A 19044-nucleotide genomic window follows, 5' to 3' on the forward strand; every position below is an offset into this window, starting at 1 on the left:
AAACACCCACTAGCAATTTTCATTTTTTTTTATCTCTATTTGCCTATCACATTATATTTTCTATCATACTTATATTTTTCTCTTTTTTTCTCCTTTCTCAATAAGTGTTTATAAACATTTGAGTGTCAAAATATATTTTTCCTATAACATAAACTAGGTTAACATAGCACTTCACTTATATTATCAACCTGTCATAGCTTTGCCTATGGGCCATAAGCTTGGTGAATTTTGGACCAAGGCTAAATCGCTAAAGTAATCTTGTACTTGAATAGAGTGTGTTGTTTCGTGCATTCTCATCGTTGTTTCTTGGACTTCCCTTTACATTTTAAAATGGATTTTTGGGAATACAGAGAAAAATGCAGGAAACAATAATGGGAGTAGATCAAGTTTTAGGCTTGACAAATTCAAAGTATTAGTGACAACTTGAAATTAATGACATCAATTGCAGTTAAAAAAATACTATAACATTTGAGAAGTCCAATAGTATACATTTGAAAAAAAGAAGTTACTCAATTAGTCAATTAGCATTGCTTTTGACCTTTTGTAAAGAAAAGAATACAATAACTTGTACTGCTTGGATTGGAAAGCACCTCTAAGTTTTTTTTAATGGAAGAGGCTTAAGAGTAATAAGGGTAAAATCTTAATTTGATTTCTAGATTTTGTTTTTTTAATTTAGAGAATAAAAACCGCCAATTAATTATGTAAAATAATTTTATATCATCATATAATCACAATTAGTATGTATGTGACTTTATTATCTTATATCATAATTAATTTAAAAGTTATACTAATGATAAATTATGATCCAACGAATCATCATTAAACTCTTTAATTTATTAATCTCTTGTAAATAAATACTATTTAGTCCCTTAAACCTTTATTTTAAACCTTTATTTTTTCCCATCTGTCACTCGTTTAAAATGAACATTATCAAATTCTAATGTAACCAATCAACCAATTTATACAATTATCCATATTCATTTCCTTGTTCCCTTTCAGTTTGAGTCGTTTTTTCCCTAGCCCTTCTCAGACTATCTAGTAAATCTTCAAAGTCAAAACAAAGGAAAGTACACTAGTTCAATCTGAATTGGTCAATTGGACCGAAGAAATTATCTACGTTACACCATTAATTCATTACATTACTTTGTGTACTAACACTCTCCAGGTTCCAATCTTGCCTTTGTGGATCTTTCCCTCTAGTGCCAATACCACCCCTAGTTCGAACGAGGTACACATTCAAGTAGTTATATATTATTTAGGCAAATGCTTAGTATTGTGTAATTAAATTAAACGTTCAAATGCTTAGTATTGTTTAGATATAGGATACATTTTTCTAGTTCATCCACAATGTCATTGAAACACTGCCATAGAGTTCCATGATTTCTGTGTTCCCCAAAACCCTAATCGCCACTCGTTTCCTTTCCCGAACCCGACCTCGAATACATACTCCCAAACTAACCGCCATTAGAACCATGAGCTCGTCCACCCAGCGCATGTTCCAGCTCAAGCTTGACCCAATAACGGGTAACTCTGAATGGGTCGTCATCGAAGACAACGACGACGGAGACGAAAGCTTCGCCCATAATTTCCACCAACCCCTCCTCGCCACGACGTCGTATCTGGACATGCTCAACGATTCCCCCAGAAACACTGCGTTTCGCCAAGCCATTCAAAAAACCATCACCAAACCTTGCCACGTTCTCGATATCGGGTACTCCAAGATCATTTTAATTTTTAATTTTTTTAATAAAAAAATGGCTTCATTGTGCAGTTTTTGTATAATGCGATTCTACTTCTTCAATTGTGTAGTGCTGGAACTGGGTTGCTTTCGATGATGGCTGCACGTGCCATGGGTGATGAAGGGAGGGTCACGGCGTGTGAGTCTTACCTTCCAATGGTGAAGCTGATGAAGAAGGTGCTGCGAATTAATGGCATGGAGGGAAGAGTCAAGGTCATCAACAAGCGCTCGGATGAACTCGAAGTTGGTCTCGATATCCCTTCGCGTGCAGATGCTCTTGTAAGTGGCATTCCTAAATTTTCCATGTTGGTGAACTTGTGAGTGTGCTTGTTAGCAGTTCCTCGATCTTCATGTTTCAATTGATTAGTCACTTCAGAGAATGTGAGGCAAAGTTAAAGCTAATTGCAGGAGCTTCAAAACATGTTGGCATGGTTTTAAATTGCGGTCTGTTTGGCCGCGACATCAAGGTATTTTGACATTCTGCAATTGCATCACGACCACAATTGCGGCCGCATCAGCCGCATTTTCCCACAATGTTTTTGGCTCACTGAAATGCGATCGCAACTGCAATTTAAAATCATGCATGTTGGTCTTTTAAGCAAGGATTTGATCTTCTAGACTGAGTAAGGCTAAATTAAGCAAACTAAGGGCCTGTTTGGATAAGCTTATCCAAAAGCATTTCTAGGATAAGAAAATAAGAAGAAAAAAATGAAATTAGCTTATGCATAAGTTTAAAATAATCTTTTAGAGAAGTTATATGAGAGTTCTACAAATTACCCTATGATTAAGCTAATTTTAGCTTATGGAGAAAGCTCATTTCATTTTTCTTTCTTCTCCTAAAAATGCTTCTGGAGAAGCTCATCCAAACAGGTCCTAAGTCGTTAATGAGAAAATCCATAAATTGATATTTATAATTTGTGATGCATGTGTAGATATCAACCTTTGATTTTCACACTTATATTATTCTTACTTTAGAGGAGTAAGATCCTATGAGCACAAGCTAGTGCCTTTAATATCATTCCTCCTTCAAACAAAGGTAAATTGGGATGATTGTTACAGGTGAGCGAGATACTTGATTCAGAGCTGCTGGGCGAGGGGCTTATACCGACCCTACAACATGCACATGACAATTTGTTGGTAGAAAATGCTCTGACTGTGCCATATCGAGCAACTACATACGGACAGGTATTCAAAGGACATGCTACATTCTTCTGTGTCATCATTCAGTTTTTAGTTTTATTGAATTGTAGGTTAAAGATGATATTTAATATGCTTTTATCATTAGAGAAATGTCAGTAACACACTCTCTAATGCACTCGTTTGAACACACTTTCTACTTTCATAAAATTTTATGGATCTCACTTCTTATTTAATGAGTCCCACTCATGATTTTGTAATTTTCAATAAATTTTAACCAATGGTAGATAGTGTGTAAGGAGTGTGTAGAGAGTGCATTGCTAACACTCTTCTTTTTCATTGCATTCTTTCCCTTTCTTTTAAGTTTTGACTTTTGAGTCTAACACAAATTTGTGCTTCTTCATTCATATTCCTTCTTCAGCTGGTTGAAAGCACATTCTTATGGCAGTTGCATGATTTGCATAGCATTGAGGCTACTGTATCTGATGGCATTCAACTTACTCCTCCCGGACTTGATAGTGTGTTAAGTGTCAAACGTCAGCAATATGCCATGCATTGCAATCCTATACAAGAAGAAATAAAACTGGTGTGTTTAATAAGAATTCTGCAACTCCATAAACATTATTAGTAGTATCTTGCCTACTCAAATTAAGATCCTCCAGCTTTCAGAACCCTTCAAAATTTTTGAATTTGATTTTTGGAAACGGCCAGAGAGTTCTGGAGAAACTGAGCTGTGTGTAAAGGCAACTAATGATGGGAGAATTCATGCTGTGGTCTCTTGGTAATCATATGCCTGTTTTAATACTATTATATGATTGTATTATCAGAGTATTTCCTTTCCTTTCAGTTTATCACAGTCCTGTGTGTGCTTCAGGTGGGTACTTCAACTTGATCGTGAAGGGACCATCTATTATTCCACTGCTCCTAGGTGGATAAGCTCACCAACAATTACAAGTGAGAGTTTGTTATGATTTAATTTGTTTGTTAGGTGTATTGACTTCAATTCCATTATTATGATAGATTGCTTTGATTAGTTGATATTGTTTGAAAGTTACATGGAATATGAATTATATTAAAATAAATCATAGCATGTCTTATGAATATTTATAATTGTTAATATTTTAGAGTCTTCATTGATGATGCTGCATTGGTTCTACCCTAGGTCCTGTTGGTTGGTGTGACCACTGGAAACAGTGTGTTTGGTTTGTTCCTGGCAGTGGTATTTCCATATTCAAAGGGGAAGAAATTCATTTACATGCTACTCATACTGAGACAAGTATCTCATATAATTTAGATACTCAAGTACCTACATCTGAGATTTTGAACCATAGGTGTATGACTGGAGATTTGCAGCTTGTACTGCCACCAGAAAGGGTTGCAATCTATGGAGACAAAGGATGGAGGCTTTCAATGTTGAAAGCAGTACAAAGCATGGTAAGTTATTCCCCCTCCTTCTCATGGCATATGATGTGACCTTTCACTTCTATGAGGAACAAATTTTAAACAGATCTTTTTGCTCTTACTTTATAATTCAAGTTAACCTATCCTTTTTGTTTATGAGAACTAATAATTTTCACAGTTGCAGGGAAGAGATCACCCGTTATGCTTAGTTGCAGATGATAGTGTGTTTTTACCTCTTCTTGTGGCACAGCTTTCAGAAGCATCACATGTAATGTCATTACTTCCGGGGCTTAAGGAAAGAGGCCTACAATATTTGCAAGCGGCTGCCCATGCAAATGGTTTGTCACGTAATTGCATAGAAGTTCTTGAAAAAAGGGTGAAACAGTTAACCATGCATGATATACACCAGAAAAAGGTTGTATTTTCCTGATTCCAATTGCTTGGTGGATTTACTTTGTATTTGATTAGAAACCTATATCATAGATCACTTTGCTTATGTCTATGAAGCATAAATCTGAAATTTAAATGACTTTGCAGATGAATGGTGAGGCTTGGAAGCCATGAAATTGAACAGATTAATTAAGCAGATATTTTTTTTACTTTGTTTCCTATACTTTTACTATGGAACTTTGTTACTTATATTGAACTCGTGAAGAATTATTCACCTTAGTAAAATAATAGTAAATGCATAAATTTTTACAAATGCCTTTTTCTGATTATTGCATAATGCATACAAACAATATTTGATTGTGTTTCTTCCTAGTAATAAACCTGATGTGAATTGGACTACTACTTACTTTATTATTTATGGTTTTTATTTGGGATTATTAATTGTTATTTGTTATCTAGGGATTTTATTTATCATATTCCAGCTTAGAGTATGAATAACTTATTTGGGTGTTTGGCTATGCCGGGTCTATAACTAGATCTTTTGTGTAAGCATATAAGACTCTCTTGATTAATATATGATATTGAATATCTTACATTTAAAGAGTATTTGATATTTGAGTTGGAGGGCATTGGAGAAAGTTGTTAATAGGGATCTCATGGTAAATAATATCTTTGAGGATTAGGTCTTTAACCGAGTCCAATAGCATCGCATGATTCATACAGTCAACCTCATTTAGTGAGATAAGGCTTTTGTTGTTGTAGAGTGTATTTGATACTTGAGTCAGAGGAACACTTCGTTCAAGAGGATTACTCTAGGTTTTTCAAGGAAGCACCCTGTCAAGAATACTAATGGGTTATCCTACTCAAAACCTTTCCTATTCTTTTAATATTATTTATACTAGAATATATTCACTACATTTTAAGAAGGTATTTTGTTTAACCGAATGTTGCGTTCAGTAGAAAATAAATCTATGTTGTACATGTGACATTAATTCCTTTTCCTTGCATGTTTAAGCCGTTTGTCCCTTTTTGAATTGTGTTAAATATCTATGCTTATGTTTTTCTTTTTTCTGTAGGTTGATCTGTTGATAGCAGAACCTTTCTATGTAGGGCATGATGGCATGCTTCCATGGCAGAACCTGCGGTTTTGGTATATTTCTTAATAGCTCCTCTTGCACTGATCAATTTGAGTTTCTATGTCATATCAGTTGTGCTTTAATAATTATAAAGTATCAATGATATATGATTTTAACTTGGCACCTAACATTCTCAAGTTACTTTTATTCATTTTAGGAAGGATCGTACAACACTTAATGATATCCTCTCTGAAGATGCTCTGATAATTCCTAGTAAAGGAATATTGAGAGCATGTGCCATCTCTCTTCCTGTAAGTTACTGTGGATTAAGAAAAGCTATCATTTTTTGTAGCTTGGGAATTTTTCTTTTATTTATGCAATGGACTAAGAGAGCATAACTACTGTTTTTTGATTGGTAGTTGGGCTGTATGGATTAATGGGACAAAAAAATTTCAGGATCTTTGGAAAAGTCGTTGTTGCTTGAGTAATGTTGAAGGTTTTGACCATTCAGTTGTAAATGCTACACTGGGGGCCTGCAGTAATCTACCTGAACTAGAAGAGGGTCCTTGCCTGCCTTTTTTTGTCTGGCAGTGTGGAGAATTTGATGTAATTAATCTATTTACAGTTCACGTTTTGCAATAAGCTGGTTCCTTGAAGAAAGAAAATTCCACTTATCCAATGACAATAGTGTACTAATATCTATTTGGCCTTATTACGTATAATGTTTCAGGTGCTTAGTGAGACATTTGATGTGATGGAGTTTGATTTTTCAAAACAAATATGCCTATGTCAAGGAAAATCCCAGGTATTATGATACATCATCATGTTAGTGTTGGATGCATTTGCATGATCAGCAGTTTGGTACTTAGTGTTCTCAATTGTCAGGGACTATGATGTCTAATGATTATCACATGGGGAAAACTTGACCTAATTATTAACCAGTTATTAACAGAAGATTACATAGGCAATTCTTTCATTATATCTGCCTTCATATCTTACAGAATAGTAATTTGCAAATGCAATTCTTCATACATATTGAATACTGAAAATTGTCTGTTGCAGGTTAAGTTCACCAAGACCGGGGTATGTCATGGATTTGTGCTGTGGATTGACTGGGTGATGGATTTGCAAAATTCTGTTGTGATATCAACTGGTCCAGGTCACTCTCATTTCCATTTCCAACATTAACTAAACCTCTGAAGCCCCACTCTTCCATCTAACACCTGTGGCAAAAATTATAGATGATAGACTAAATCAAGACTAAAGATAAAACTCATCTTGCAAAGGATCTAGAACAATACTATGAGCTATTGCTTATTCTTTCCATTTTAAGATTGCAGATAGGAGATATTGGAAGCAGGGAGTAAAGCTTCTTGGAACACCTAGAACAGTAGGACCTCAAAGATCAAGAAATGTCCAAGCATGTTCTGCAGTTCTGGAAGCTTGTTTCAATCCATTACAGGGGGAACTCAAAATTATACTTGATTTCTTATGAAACTTTTTCACTCTAGCTATTATGTTATTATACCCTGGCTTGATAGACTTTTTCACAATCAGTGGCAGACAAAATCGGCTGTCAGCCAAATGTTGGTTTGAGATTTTTTTTTTTGTTTAGTTTATGATTTGCATGCATGGTGAACTTTGTTCTTTGTTCTTTTCAATGAAACTAATTTCACTGACTTTATATCATTGGAGTTTCGCTGATGTGATACTATAAGCGGTTGATGCTATACTAAGATCTGGTGGGATTTTATGAAATTCTCAGAGGACAGGCTGGTAATCTTACTGAACACCATTTGTGGCCAAGAATTCTGAAAACGACTTGTAGCACAATTTACTTACAGAGCAATGTTACGATCATTGTTTACTGCAATTTTGAATGAAATTTGGCAAATCAGTAGGAACGCAGACAGATAATATTTTAATTAAAGAATTACTACTAAATCCCAGAATACAGTCACATGAACAAAGAATATAAAAACAAGAAAATAAAAATTGTCTTTAGGTTTTGATACGAGACCATGCAGCTAATTTACAGTGGAAAAAGAATTGATTTTTCAAAGGTCAAATTTCTAGAATTTAATTAAAATATAGAGATAATATAAGATTTTTACATGATCTTTTAATTATGAATTGACATAATAAATAATTATTGTCTTTTATAATGATCATTTTAAAAATTATATTTAGAGTAATTTTTAGTTGATTGTGTATAAATTTATATATAGCATATCAAAATTATGCTTTCTTGTTCTGACCCAAAAAGGCCATCATCGTGTGTTGTAATGAAGTGGGAAAATGTAAGAACAAAATCAAAAGTCTTCTGTTATAACTATTAAACACGTAAATCAATTGGCGGGTTCAGTTTAATCAGAAGTTTAAGTCTGAAGAAAAAAGTACGCTGTTAAGCTGATTAAGTAGCCACGTTTTGCATGTTTACTGGCACTTAGCACCACTTATACTGTAACATAAGCTAGGGGCGTTTGATATGATCCAATTTAAAATAAAACTGTAAATTGATTAAAAAAACAAAATTTGATGAAAAATGAATTTTTTTTAGATATTTTTTGGATAACTGATTAAATCGGATTGAATTTCAGATAATGTTCCAAAACGAAACCATTTTTTTTAAAAACATGTATTTTTTTTTGGGTTTCACATGTATATTAAATGCATTTTATGTTTTTCAACTTTCACGTATTTGAAACTTTTTCCTTTCATACACGAAACATATTTTAATGTTACAAAACTACCAATTAAAATTGTTTAGCCTTTTAGAAATACTATCTCTAATTGTGAGCATTAACCCTTTAACATTGTTATGTATTTTATGCATTTTAACCTTCACATTTCACTTTATTTTGTGTTTTGTACCTATATTCTATTTTTAAAATAGCCACTATAAATGGATCTAGTAATATAATTATGTAAGGATGTGTCAATAAAAATAAAATCATTCAATCTAATCCACAAATTGAACCAAGTCGCAAGTTACTTCAATATTTGGATTAGATGACTTTATAAAACAAAATTGATCGAAATTAATCTTGTGAACATCCCTAATTATTAACTATTTCAATAATAATTAAAAGTAATTGTTAAAATGGACCCTACTGAGCCCAACCATAATAACTCTTTTTCGGCTGCTGGGGATTTTGGGCTTTGGTGGTTGGAGAATAAAGAGGTGGGAAATGCTAGGTGCACCCAGCAATATTGCTGGTGCACCCAGCAAATTATTGAAACTACCATTTTGCCCTTTAAGATAAAATTATAAAAAACGTGAATTACCTCCCGGAAGACACTGTTTGTTCGAACAGCTTCGTCTTCTCTTCCTCTTCCGTGAACCTGGTTCGTTCTTCTTATCTTCTTCGTGAACTTCCTTCTTCTCCGCGAGGCGCGCCCAAGGCAAGGTTTTCTTCTTCTTCTCCGCGAACAGGTTAGTCTCCCTCCCTACCCTTTGCTTGTAATATGCAGCATTGTTAGCATAGCAATGGAACCTTAGGATAGTTACCTTAGGATAGTAACCTTAGGGTAGAAGACGAGAGGGGAGAAGACGAGAGGACGCCGGAAAAAATGGCGCAAAAGGCTGACGACGGAGTCTTCCGGAAGACCCGTTAGGGGTTCTTCCGGAAGTTCCGGAAGAACCTTTTCCGGAAAGTTTCCGGAAGAAGTGTTCTTCCGGAAGTAACCAAACGTCTTTCGGAAGAACACTTCTTCTGAAAGACTCCCGGAAAACCTCTTCCGGGAACTTTCCGGAAGAAGTGGTTCATCCGGAAGAATTCCGGAAGACGCGCACTTCCGGAAGACCTTTCAAAGTTCCGGAAGACCTTTCCGGAAGAACCCCTTCTTCCGGAATATTTCCGGAAGAACCACTTCTTCCGGGAGTGCTTTTTTTGTTTTTTTTTTGTGTTTTTTTTTTTAAAAAAATTTTTAAACAGAAATTGTTTTGTTTTTTTTTAAATGAATTATTTTATTTATTTTGGTTATTTTGTTTTTTAGATTTTATGAAAAATGAAGTTTGGGTTTTTGATGTCATATTTTTTTTATAATTTAAATTGTGTATTTTTACTAAATATTAATTTGTAAATTAATTTTTTTTTATAAAAGTAGTTGTGTTTGTTTTTGTTTATTGTTTTTTTTTAAATTAGTGTTTTTTCTTTAAAAATGAAGTTGTCTATTTTTATAATTAAAGTTGTGTGTTTTGGAAGTTTTATAAAAATACTAATTTTTTATAATTAATTAGTTTATTTTATTATAAATGAAGTATTTTATTTACTAAAAAAATTGTGGATGTTTACTAAATAATTTTTTTACATTAGTTGTTTAATTTTTTTTTAAAAATTAAGTTGTGGATGTTTAGTAATGAATTATTTTTATATTAGTTGTGTTTTTTTTTTATAAATGAAGTTGTTTATTTTTTTTAAAAAAAAATTAACTTGTTGATGTTTACTAAGTAATTTAGTTGTGTTTTTTTTTAGAAATGAAGTTTCTTATTTTTTTTTAAAATTAAGAGTTGGATGTTTACTAATTAATTTTTTTTACATTAGTTGTGTTTTTTTTTATAAATGAAGTTGTTTAATTTTTTTAAAAAATTAAGTTGTGGATGTTTAGTAATGAATTATTTTTATATTAGTTGTGTTTTTTTTTATAAATGAAGTTGTTTAATTTTTTTTAAAAAAATTAAGTTGTGCATGTTTATTAATAATTTTATTTTACATTAGTTGTTTTTTTTTATATAAATGAAGTTGTTTAATTTTTTTTTTAAAATTAGGTCGTGTATGTGTGAAAATAATTTGATTTAAGTTAGTCTTATTTGTTTATAAATAAAGTTGATTTTTTATAAAGAAAATTGTGTATATTTTGACCGAAAAAAATACGTGTTGGACATGATTTACAGATCATGGCCAGAACACGAGGTTTAGGTCGTGTCATAGGTAGAGTTGTAGGTAGAGATAGAGCTGCTGACGAGGATGCTGACCATGTTCCCGAGAGGCGTAGGCCTACTGCCTCAGCCCGTAGGCTACGCGTTCATCAGATGACTACGGAGGGACGTGATATGGCTGAGGACGTCGCTGACATGACTGATGATGTCCCTGAGCAGCCTACGGAGGCACCTGAGATGCGTGCGGACGCACAGGGTGCTGATAGTGGTGAGGGGTCAGATGGTGATGATGCTACAGAGGGATTCCCTGGTGGTCCACGTGACCCGTCAGTGCTCACATCATTTGCCGAGCATGTTGCACATGCCGTGTGGAGTGGACAGGTATTTTTATTTATTAATTATTTGTCATTGTTTATTTATTTGTTTATGATTAATTTTTTTTAATAATTGTATAATTTGTACTTCAAATCAGGAACGTCCTGATTTGAAGTTAGTGTCACATGGGAGGAAGGTGACACTGATTGGGAGGCCAGTGCCTGAGATTGAAGGCCTGGTGGCTGCCATAGGATTAAGTCCACTGATAGATTGTTCAGTTATTACTGGCGATCCTGGACTTATATCCGCATTTGTGGAGAGGTGGCACAGTGAGACAAGCACCTTCCACCTTCCAGTAGGAGAGCTGACGATCACATTGGATGATGTGTCGTCCATTCTACATTTGCCCATCACTGGCGCCTTGCACAGTTTCCACGCTCTTTCTACGGAGGAGGCCAGATTCTTGCTCACGGAGTTGCTGGAAGTGTCTGCGGAGGAGGCCAGAGCCGAGACAGCACTTACACGTGGAGCATATGTACGATTAAGATGGGTTCGTGACATTTATGAGACCAGATGTCAGGCCCGGCGGTGGATTGTCGCAGCTCGCGCTTATCTGCTGCACCTTGTCGGTTGCACTCTTTTTGCTAATAAGAGTGCAACATACGTGCATGTGGTCCACCTTGACGCTTTCCGGGACCTCGCTCATAGTGGTGGTTACGCTTGGGGGGTTGCCGCGCTGGTTCATATGTACGACCAGTTAGATGAGGCTTGTAGGACCACCACCCGACAGCTTGCGGGGTACTTGACGCTACTTCAGGTAAATTTTGTGTTTATTAATATGATAGGTTCGACTATGATTTAAACATGTTTTTATGTTATGTTAACCTCAATTATTGTGTAGTGTTGGATCTATGAGCACTTCCCTAGTGTGCATCAGTGCGTGACTGACGATACATACCAGGAGACGTCCCCACGTGCTTCCCGGTGGTTGACGTCGAAGGCGCACATGAAGGGCATCACAGGAGCACCCTACAGGGCACGTTGTGATGGTTTGACCGTCACAGATGTGTCCTGGTTGCCGTACACGGAGCATCGGGGTGTTAGGGCGTTTCAGGAGATTTCATCGTTCCAGGGTCAGCTCAGATGGGGTCCTATGATCGTCACAGTTCGACCGGAGAGGGTGGTACGCCAGTTCGGTTACATCCAGAGCATCCCTCCGCCGCCTGTTAGTGCACGATTGTCACAGGATCAGATAGATGACAGGTGGATGGAGTTTGCGGATCACTTACTACCTGCGAGTCAGCCTTGTTTAGTGCCTGGGCAGGTATCTGCGGATTACATTGAGTGGTTTTTCCGCATATCTCACCCTTTCATGACACCAACCCAGGCAGCTGACCAGCAGAGGGATGCACCAGCTGCAGACCCTGAGGACTACATACATCCGCCCAGCCCCCAGGTTCCAGTGGCATTTGACCCCCCTCCATATGTGGTAAGATTATTTGCGCGTTTAATGTTTTATGAGTTGTTGTTTATTTTGAATTTCATAATAAATGTTTTTACTGACTTTGACAGGATGATTACGAGGGATATGAGGCGATTGCACAGAGGTTGGAGCGTGTGCTCAACCTTAGGATAGTCACTGCAGGCACAGAGTTATATGACATTATGCAGGACTGCCTGACGATCGCGAGAGGGGGACCCAGTGCTGATGGGACGGTCAGGGCTCGTCAGAGACGCCGCACGGACCATTGATCATTGTATTTATTTTGTTGTGTTGTAGTTGACATGAATATTTGTAATTATTACAGTTTTTGTTTAATATAGTTGACGTGTTTTGCACAGTTTATTATTTTATAATATAGTTTGTTATTCCGATTGTTTGTGGTCCTTAAGCGAAGTTTACGGTTGTTTTAAATTTATTTTTAAAAAAAGGGAACCTAGAATCATGAGTTTTGTTTGTCAGAATTACATAAAAAATAAAAGTTTTTAAAATGATTAATAATTCATAAGTGAACCTTTTTTCCATGTTCAAGTACCCATGTTTGTAAGAATTACATAAATGAACCCTTTTTCCATGTTTGTAAGAATTACATAAAAAACATAAGTTTTTAGAATCATGAGTTTTGTTTGTAAGAATTACATAAATGAATATTTTTTCCATGTTCAAGTACCCATGTTTGGCATTTTTTTGCGTGGGTGTGCCAGTGCCCTGAGACAACGGAGGGCGGCCATTTCTCATGTTTGGACGTCAAAGAATCCAAAAAAAATAGTCCCGTTCCATGGTTCCGTCAACTAACACGTCAAAACAAAGCCTCAAAATCCAAAAAAATACGAAATGAACCCTTTTTCCATGTTCAAGTACCCATGTTTGGGACTTTTTTGCGTGGGTGTGCCAGTGCCCTGAGACAACGGAGGGCGGCCATTTCTCATGTTTGGACGTCAAAGAATCCAAAAAAAATAGTCTCGTTTCCCAGTTCCGTCAACTAACACGTCAAAATAAAGCCTCAAAATCCAAAAAAATACGAAATGAACCCTTTTTCCATGTTCAAGTACCCAAGTTTGGGATTTTTTTGCGTGGGTGTGCCAGTGCCCTGAGACAACGGAGGGTGGCCATTTCTCATGTTTGGACGTCAAAGAATCCAAAAAAAATAGTCCCGTTCCATGGTTCCGTCAACTAACACGTCAAAACAAAGCCTCAAAATCCAAAAAAATACGAAATGAACCCTTTTTCCATGTTCAAGTACCCATGTTTGGGACTTTTTTGCGTGGGTGTGCCAGTGCCCTGAGACAACGGAGGGAGGCCATTTCTCATGTTTGGATGTCAAAGAATCCAAAAAAAATAGTCCCGTTCCCCAGTTCCGTCAACTAACACGTCAAAACAAAGCCTCAAAATCCAAAAAAATACGAAATGAACCCTTTTTCCATGTTCAAGTACCCATGTTTGGGATTTTTTTGCGTGGGTGTGCCAGTGCCCTGAGACAACGGAGGGCGGCCATTTCTCATGTTTGGACGTCAAAGAATCCAAAAAAAATAGTCCCGTTCCCCAGTTCCGTCAACTAACACGTCAAAACAAAGCCTCAAAATCCAAAAAAATACGAAATGAACCCTTTTAACAATTAAATTTTTGGACCACTGAAACAACGCATTCAACTTTATTATGGGAATTAAACACGCCGTAAACATATAAAGGTTACATCAACGAAAAAACAAAAAATTAAACATGACATTCAGTTGTTTAGCGACGTCCCACTGACCTCGTCTTCAACATATTTAGTAAAGACAGCTAAAATTTCTATTGGTCCATATTTTTTCCAGTAGTTAGATTGTACTAACACCTTCAGCAGTTCTTCGTTGGTGATCAGCTCATTTATTTCATATTTTATAACCGTATCTGAATACTCAAACCGAGCTGGTTGGCGGAAAAACAATCGTCTTACCGTTTGTGATTTGTGAATTCCAAGAGGGGGAATCCCTTTAGGTGCAACTTGCTTGATTAAATTCTTTAGTTCATCGATGGTACATGTTGAAGGAATTTGAAATTTCTTAGGATTTTTTCCTGTGAACGCGCAACCAACAAATTTGTTTTGCGGTGGCATGTTCCATTTGACGTTGTAATACAGGATCGCGTCATGAATACGAGGCATAGTGCGTTCAAGTAAGTTTATTATTCCATCTGGTGTTCTTCCAACGGTGCATAATAACTCAATCGGACCAACACAAGAAAATTGATCATTACACATTAACATTGTGTTGACATCGTCATCATTTATCAATTTGATACACTCAAAGCGAATTTGGTTACCTGTATCGGTGAATGGCTTCCGGTAGTGAATTTCATCCAAAAATTGTTTGTCGGATAGCTGAAGGGTATTGTGTATTCTGGTTTTTAGGCTTGCAAAATCACACCTATTTGGTACTCGAATGGGCACCGGAGTTGAAGTTTAGAAGTAAACCCCAGTATCATTGTGAATAATCGATCCATTTGGATAAATGAAAGCCAACCTTGAGTTGACAATCGTCTGACTGCTAGTTTCTCCTAGAAATGCCATAGTTTGTGTATCAGTTGGGAGATTATTTGAAAGCAAGATAATGTGTGATTTAGTAGAGCCTAGTCTGCCATATATATAGATGGTTGTCACCGAGCCTTTGTTTAACTTTGTTTAAAAAAAATAGACACGCGTAAATGTGTAGTCAAGTCAGCCAATGTGTTGTCGCTAATGTGTAGTCAAGTCAACCAATGTGTAGTCAAGTCAACCAATGTGTTGTCGAGCGACTGCTAGTTTCAAAATGTGTACTGAAGTCAACCAATGTGTTGTCACGCTCAAACTGTAATACGCATGCATGTCATTATGTGTTGTCAATTATGACAATGATGTATGCTGTACGCGTAAATAATTTTTGTTGGACCAACAATTTCCTTGCTTAACCAAACGAGTAGTTGATAATATTAATTGGTTAGTGACGGGTTACAACGAATTATATCGCATAATGAATACAAATAAATAAACAATGAATGTTTAGTCTTCATTTAGGTCTACATAGTGTGTTTTGAATGACATCAAGCTTGTGTATTCTTGCATTCTACTAATATATGGAATTGCCCATTGCTTTGCCTGAGAATAACAATTGGTTGACCACAACAGCGCTGGGGGCGGCAACGGACAATGGTCTTTCAAATAAACTTGTTGTACATGAACAAACATTATATCATGCGCTGACCGTGCCAAACGAACAAGCGAAGTCATTGCATAATTGTTACACTAACTATATTCAATGTACCTGAACAAAATGATTTCCAAACACGTGACCGACACATATGATGCGGTGGCCAGAAGAGTCAGGTGGTGGTTGACTTCTAAGAGGGAAAAATGTCATGCTTTGTTGTTGGGACAACGATACAAGGATTACGTTATACCGTGAAGCAATCACATATCCCATGTCTGTTATATCCATCCACTTGTCCACACTAACCTGAATGAACCAAACATACACATGTAAGTAATTTAAACATTGTTATTAAAAAAAATTAACCTAAAAACATACCTTTGAAAATCCATCAACAAGTAGGGACAACTTTAATTGTTCAAATCTCTCTGTGCCACCGAAGAGGTTCATGTACTCATGCGACCACCTGCCAAGTTTTTTAAGCAATTCATTACGCACTAACGGCCACGAATCTTCCCCCATACCTAATAAAGCGCCAATGGACCGATATCCACAGTTACCGTCCGCTTTCACATCCACAACGTCACGAATGAAACCTTGAAAGAATGACGCAAATTGATCCAACATCGGGATGATCCTTGTTGGCTGACGCGGTTGAGAACATGATGCACTTCGTTTCACTGGAGAGTTGCTGCTTTGAACAGAATGAAAAGCATCAACATACTCCCAGTAAGACGGATCACGCTTTGTGGATGTTTGACTTCTTTTCATCGGTTTCTTCGGTGCACCTTTAGTGTTCACCTTTGATGGAGGAGGGCACATAGAGTTATGATCAGGGTATGCGATTTCTCGAAGTTTACTCTTCAGATTTACTTTGCCAGCCACATCAAGTTCATCAAACCTTTTAGATATGACCTCTATTTCTTCCTTGATGGTGACTTCTGTCTCACATAACCCTTGGTCTGAAAAGCAAAGTCTCCTCCAAAAAAGATGGACTAACTCCAATGGGATGCTGCTAGCAGTATACCTAGAAAGCTCACATGCACAAGGAAGCCCGTGCGTGCTTCTCATCACACAACCACAAGAAGAGAGATTGTTGCCGAGATAACGTAGACGGTCAATCTCAGAAGCAATCTGATTTAAAGCATCCCTCGAAACCATCCCAAGAAGCCTCTTGTATAAGGTTTTTTTATATACATGGCCAACCACATGCGTACTGGTTTCAAAGGATGCTTTAATTTCGACGTGTTGCAGCGTGATCATGTTGTTCATGGCATCCCAAACACTACATAGGTCTCCAACGCTATTTTGTAGTACTCTTTTGAGAGCCCAATGAGCTGATTCAACCCTACATTTAAAATACACAACATACATGAAAATATACAACAATTAAATACCATTTAATATTAATCGTTACTAACAAATAAAATCAGTTGTTAATATCTGTTTGTTGTTGTGTTGCCTAGGTGCATGACCTTATTCGTCCATGCTGTAATAAATTTTTCCTTGTGGGGGATAATCCATGTGTTGTTAACATAGTCAACGAACATCGGCCAAGGCGAACAAGCAACTTGAAACTTCTGATGTGACTCATGGAACTCGTATTCGGACGGACAATCAACCAAAGTACCCCAGCTATCCATTACATAGTCCCACGCATTTTTTTCCCCGATTAAAGATTTGCACTTCGTCTTCACATTCTTATCGATATGAAACCTGCACAACAAATTAGTAGACTCGGGAAACACAGTTTTCACTGCATTCATCAGTGTTAGGTCTCTGTCAGTGACAATAACAAGAGGGAGGCGATCGTGTCTTAAAAATAGGCCTCGAAATCGTTCCAAAGCCCATACAATATTATTAACACGCTCAGCCTCCAGATATGCAAACCCAGCAGAGAATGTCATCGCCGTTGGTGTCACTCCAACAAAGTCAAGTAGTGGGAGTCTGTACCTGTTTGTTTTGTAGGTACTGTCTATAAAAAACACCAGATGACATGCATTGCATAACTTTACTGCATCTGGGTGACACCAAAACAGATCACGCACCACAACTTCATCCTTCAATCTATGCCAATGAATGTATTGATCACGTTCGAGAAGCTTCATCAGATGCTGCATTTCGGTATCAGCTCCTCTTATTGAAGAACGATATGCACTTCTTGCATTGTAAATTTGCTTTATCGTGGTGTAACTGTCGGCATTGTGTTCCTTCAACGTTAGCAAGATGTTTTTCGGTTTCACCATCGACTTTGTCATATCAGCAATAATTTTCTTTTCTTCCTTAGTCAATCGCCCGGCGTATGGATGTCCAACTAAGGACTTCGCCAATTCATGATTATGAATCCCACAGATCAACTTCACCATCCAACCTTCCCCTCCACGCACTGGTTTCCCACGAAGCCTGAAGGGACAACCACATTTCCTACTCCCGGTGTCTTTTCTAACGAATTCTTTATTTCTACACTTGTACGTACCACTCCTTTCACACCCAATTAACACAAATGAACTTCTTCCTCTGCTACCGGTCTCTGTGTCAGATCTCATAATCACTGCAACAAATCCATTTTCATGGGCAACTGTTCGAACCCATTGCAAAACATCATCTCGAGTAGCGAATACCTACAACGCAACCCTAACACATTAATTTTCATACAAACCATCAATTCAACCAATAACTCAAATTATCTATGATTACCTGAGATGTATTAAAAGCATTTGAACAATCGACATGTGGTTCATTCACTCCACATTCTTCTTGATTATCATAATCATAATTCATATGAACTTCTTGTGACATCGCAAAGTCATACCTCCATTGATCTTCGTCCATCTTAAGGACATATGCATCATACACAAGTACATTCAAATTATCATATAGCCACATCCAAAAATTTACTACACCTTAAATAACAAACATATTAATAGGACATATGCATCATACATGACTATATTAAAATTATCACTATATTCTAAATTTATAACTACATTATTTACTTAAACTAAACTTATCACTATAATAAACAACTAATAAAACATTTTTGTACCATTATACATTTAAGTTACCTAAATCATTTAATATTATACCATTATACCTAATTAAATCAATAATCCACAACATATATAAAACAGAAATACAAAAAATTATAAAACAGAAATATATATATATATATATATATATATATATATATATATATATATATATCATTATAAAACAAAAAAATTATTAAATGAATTTTATTGTTATAAATTTTAATGTCCACAATATATACCATTATACCTAATTAAACAAATAATCCATTATTAAACAAATATATATATATATATATATATATATATAAATTATAAAACAGAAATAAAAAAAAATGCTAATAATTTAACATTCCGGAAGACCTTCTTCCGGAAGTTACTGAGGCCTATTCCGGAAGAAGTGCTTCCGGA

The 19044-nt window shown here is 36.2% G+C and overlaps 1 protein-coding gene across 2 annotated transcripts; it reads left to right on the forward strand.

Moving 5' to 3' along the window:
* The first annotated feature begins 1106 nt into the window (after positions 1-1106).
* LOC114412163 (protein arginine N-methyltransferase 1.6) lies at positions 1107-7431 on the forward strand. Of its 2 annotated transcripts, none has more exons than XM_028375958.1 (14): positions 1107-1711; positions 1810-2017; positions 2798-2923; positions 3297-3461; positions 3538-3656; positions 3750-3829; positions 4038-4309; positions 4461-4691; positions 5743-5816; positions 5960-6053; positions 6199-6348; positions 6473-6547; positions 6805-6901; positions 7083-7431. In XM_028375958.1, the coding sequence occupies exons 1-14, from the start codon at positions 1377-1379 to the stop codon at positions 7235-7237; spliced, it is 2181 nt and encodes a 726-aa protein (XP_028231759.1). In that variant the 5' UTR covers positions 1107-1376; the 3' UTR covers positions 7238-7431. The 2 variants fall into 2 exon arrangements, with proteins under 2 accessions (XP_028231759.1, XP_028231758.1); XM_028375957.1 differs by having other exon boundaries at positions 1110-1711; positions 4455-4691.
* Positions 7432-19044: the final 11613 nt, after the last annotated feature.

Source organism: Glycine soja, chromosome 5 (assembly GCF_004193775.1).
Source record: "Glycine soja cultivar W05 chromosome 5, ASM419377v2, whole genome shotgun sequence".
NCBI lineage: Eukaryota > Viridiplantae > Streptophyta > Magnoliopsida > Fabales > Fabaceae > Glycine > Glycine soja.

Bases quoted from the DNA above. Each gene is read 5' to 3' on its own strand.
- LOC114412163 (XM_028375957.1), top strand. From the start codon at position 1,377: ATGATTTCTGTGTTCCCCAAAACCCTAATCGCCACTCGTTTCCTTTCC. The intron at 3,830-4,037 runs GTGAGAGTTTGT...GTTCTACCCTAG, and splicing joins AAGCTCACCAACAATTACAA to GTCCTGTTGGTTGGTGTGAC. The intron at 6,349-6,472 runs GTAATTAATCTA...ATAATGTTTCAG, and splicing joins GGCAGTGTGGAGAATTTGAT to GTGCTTAGTGAGACATTTGA.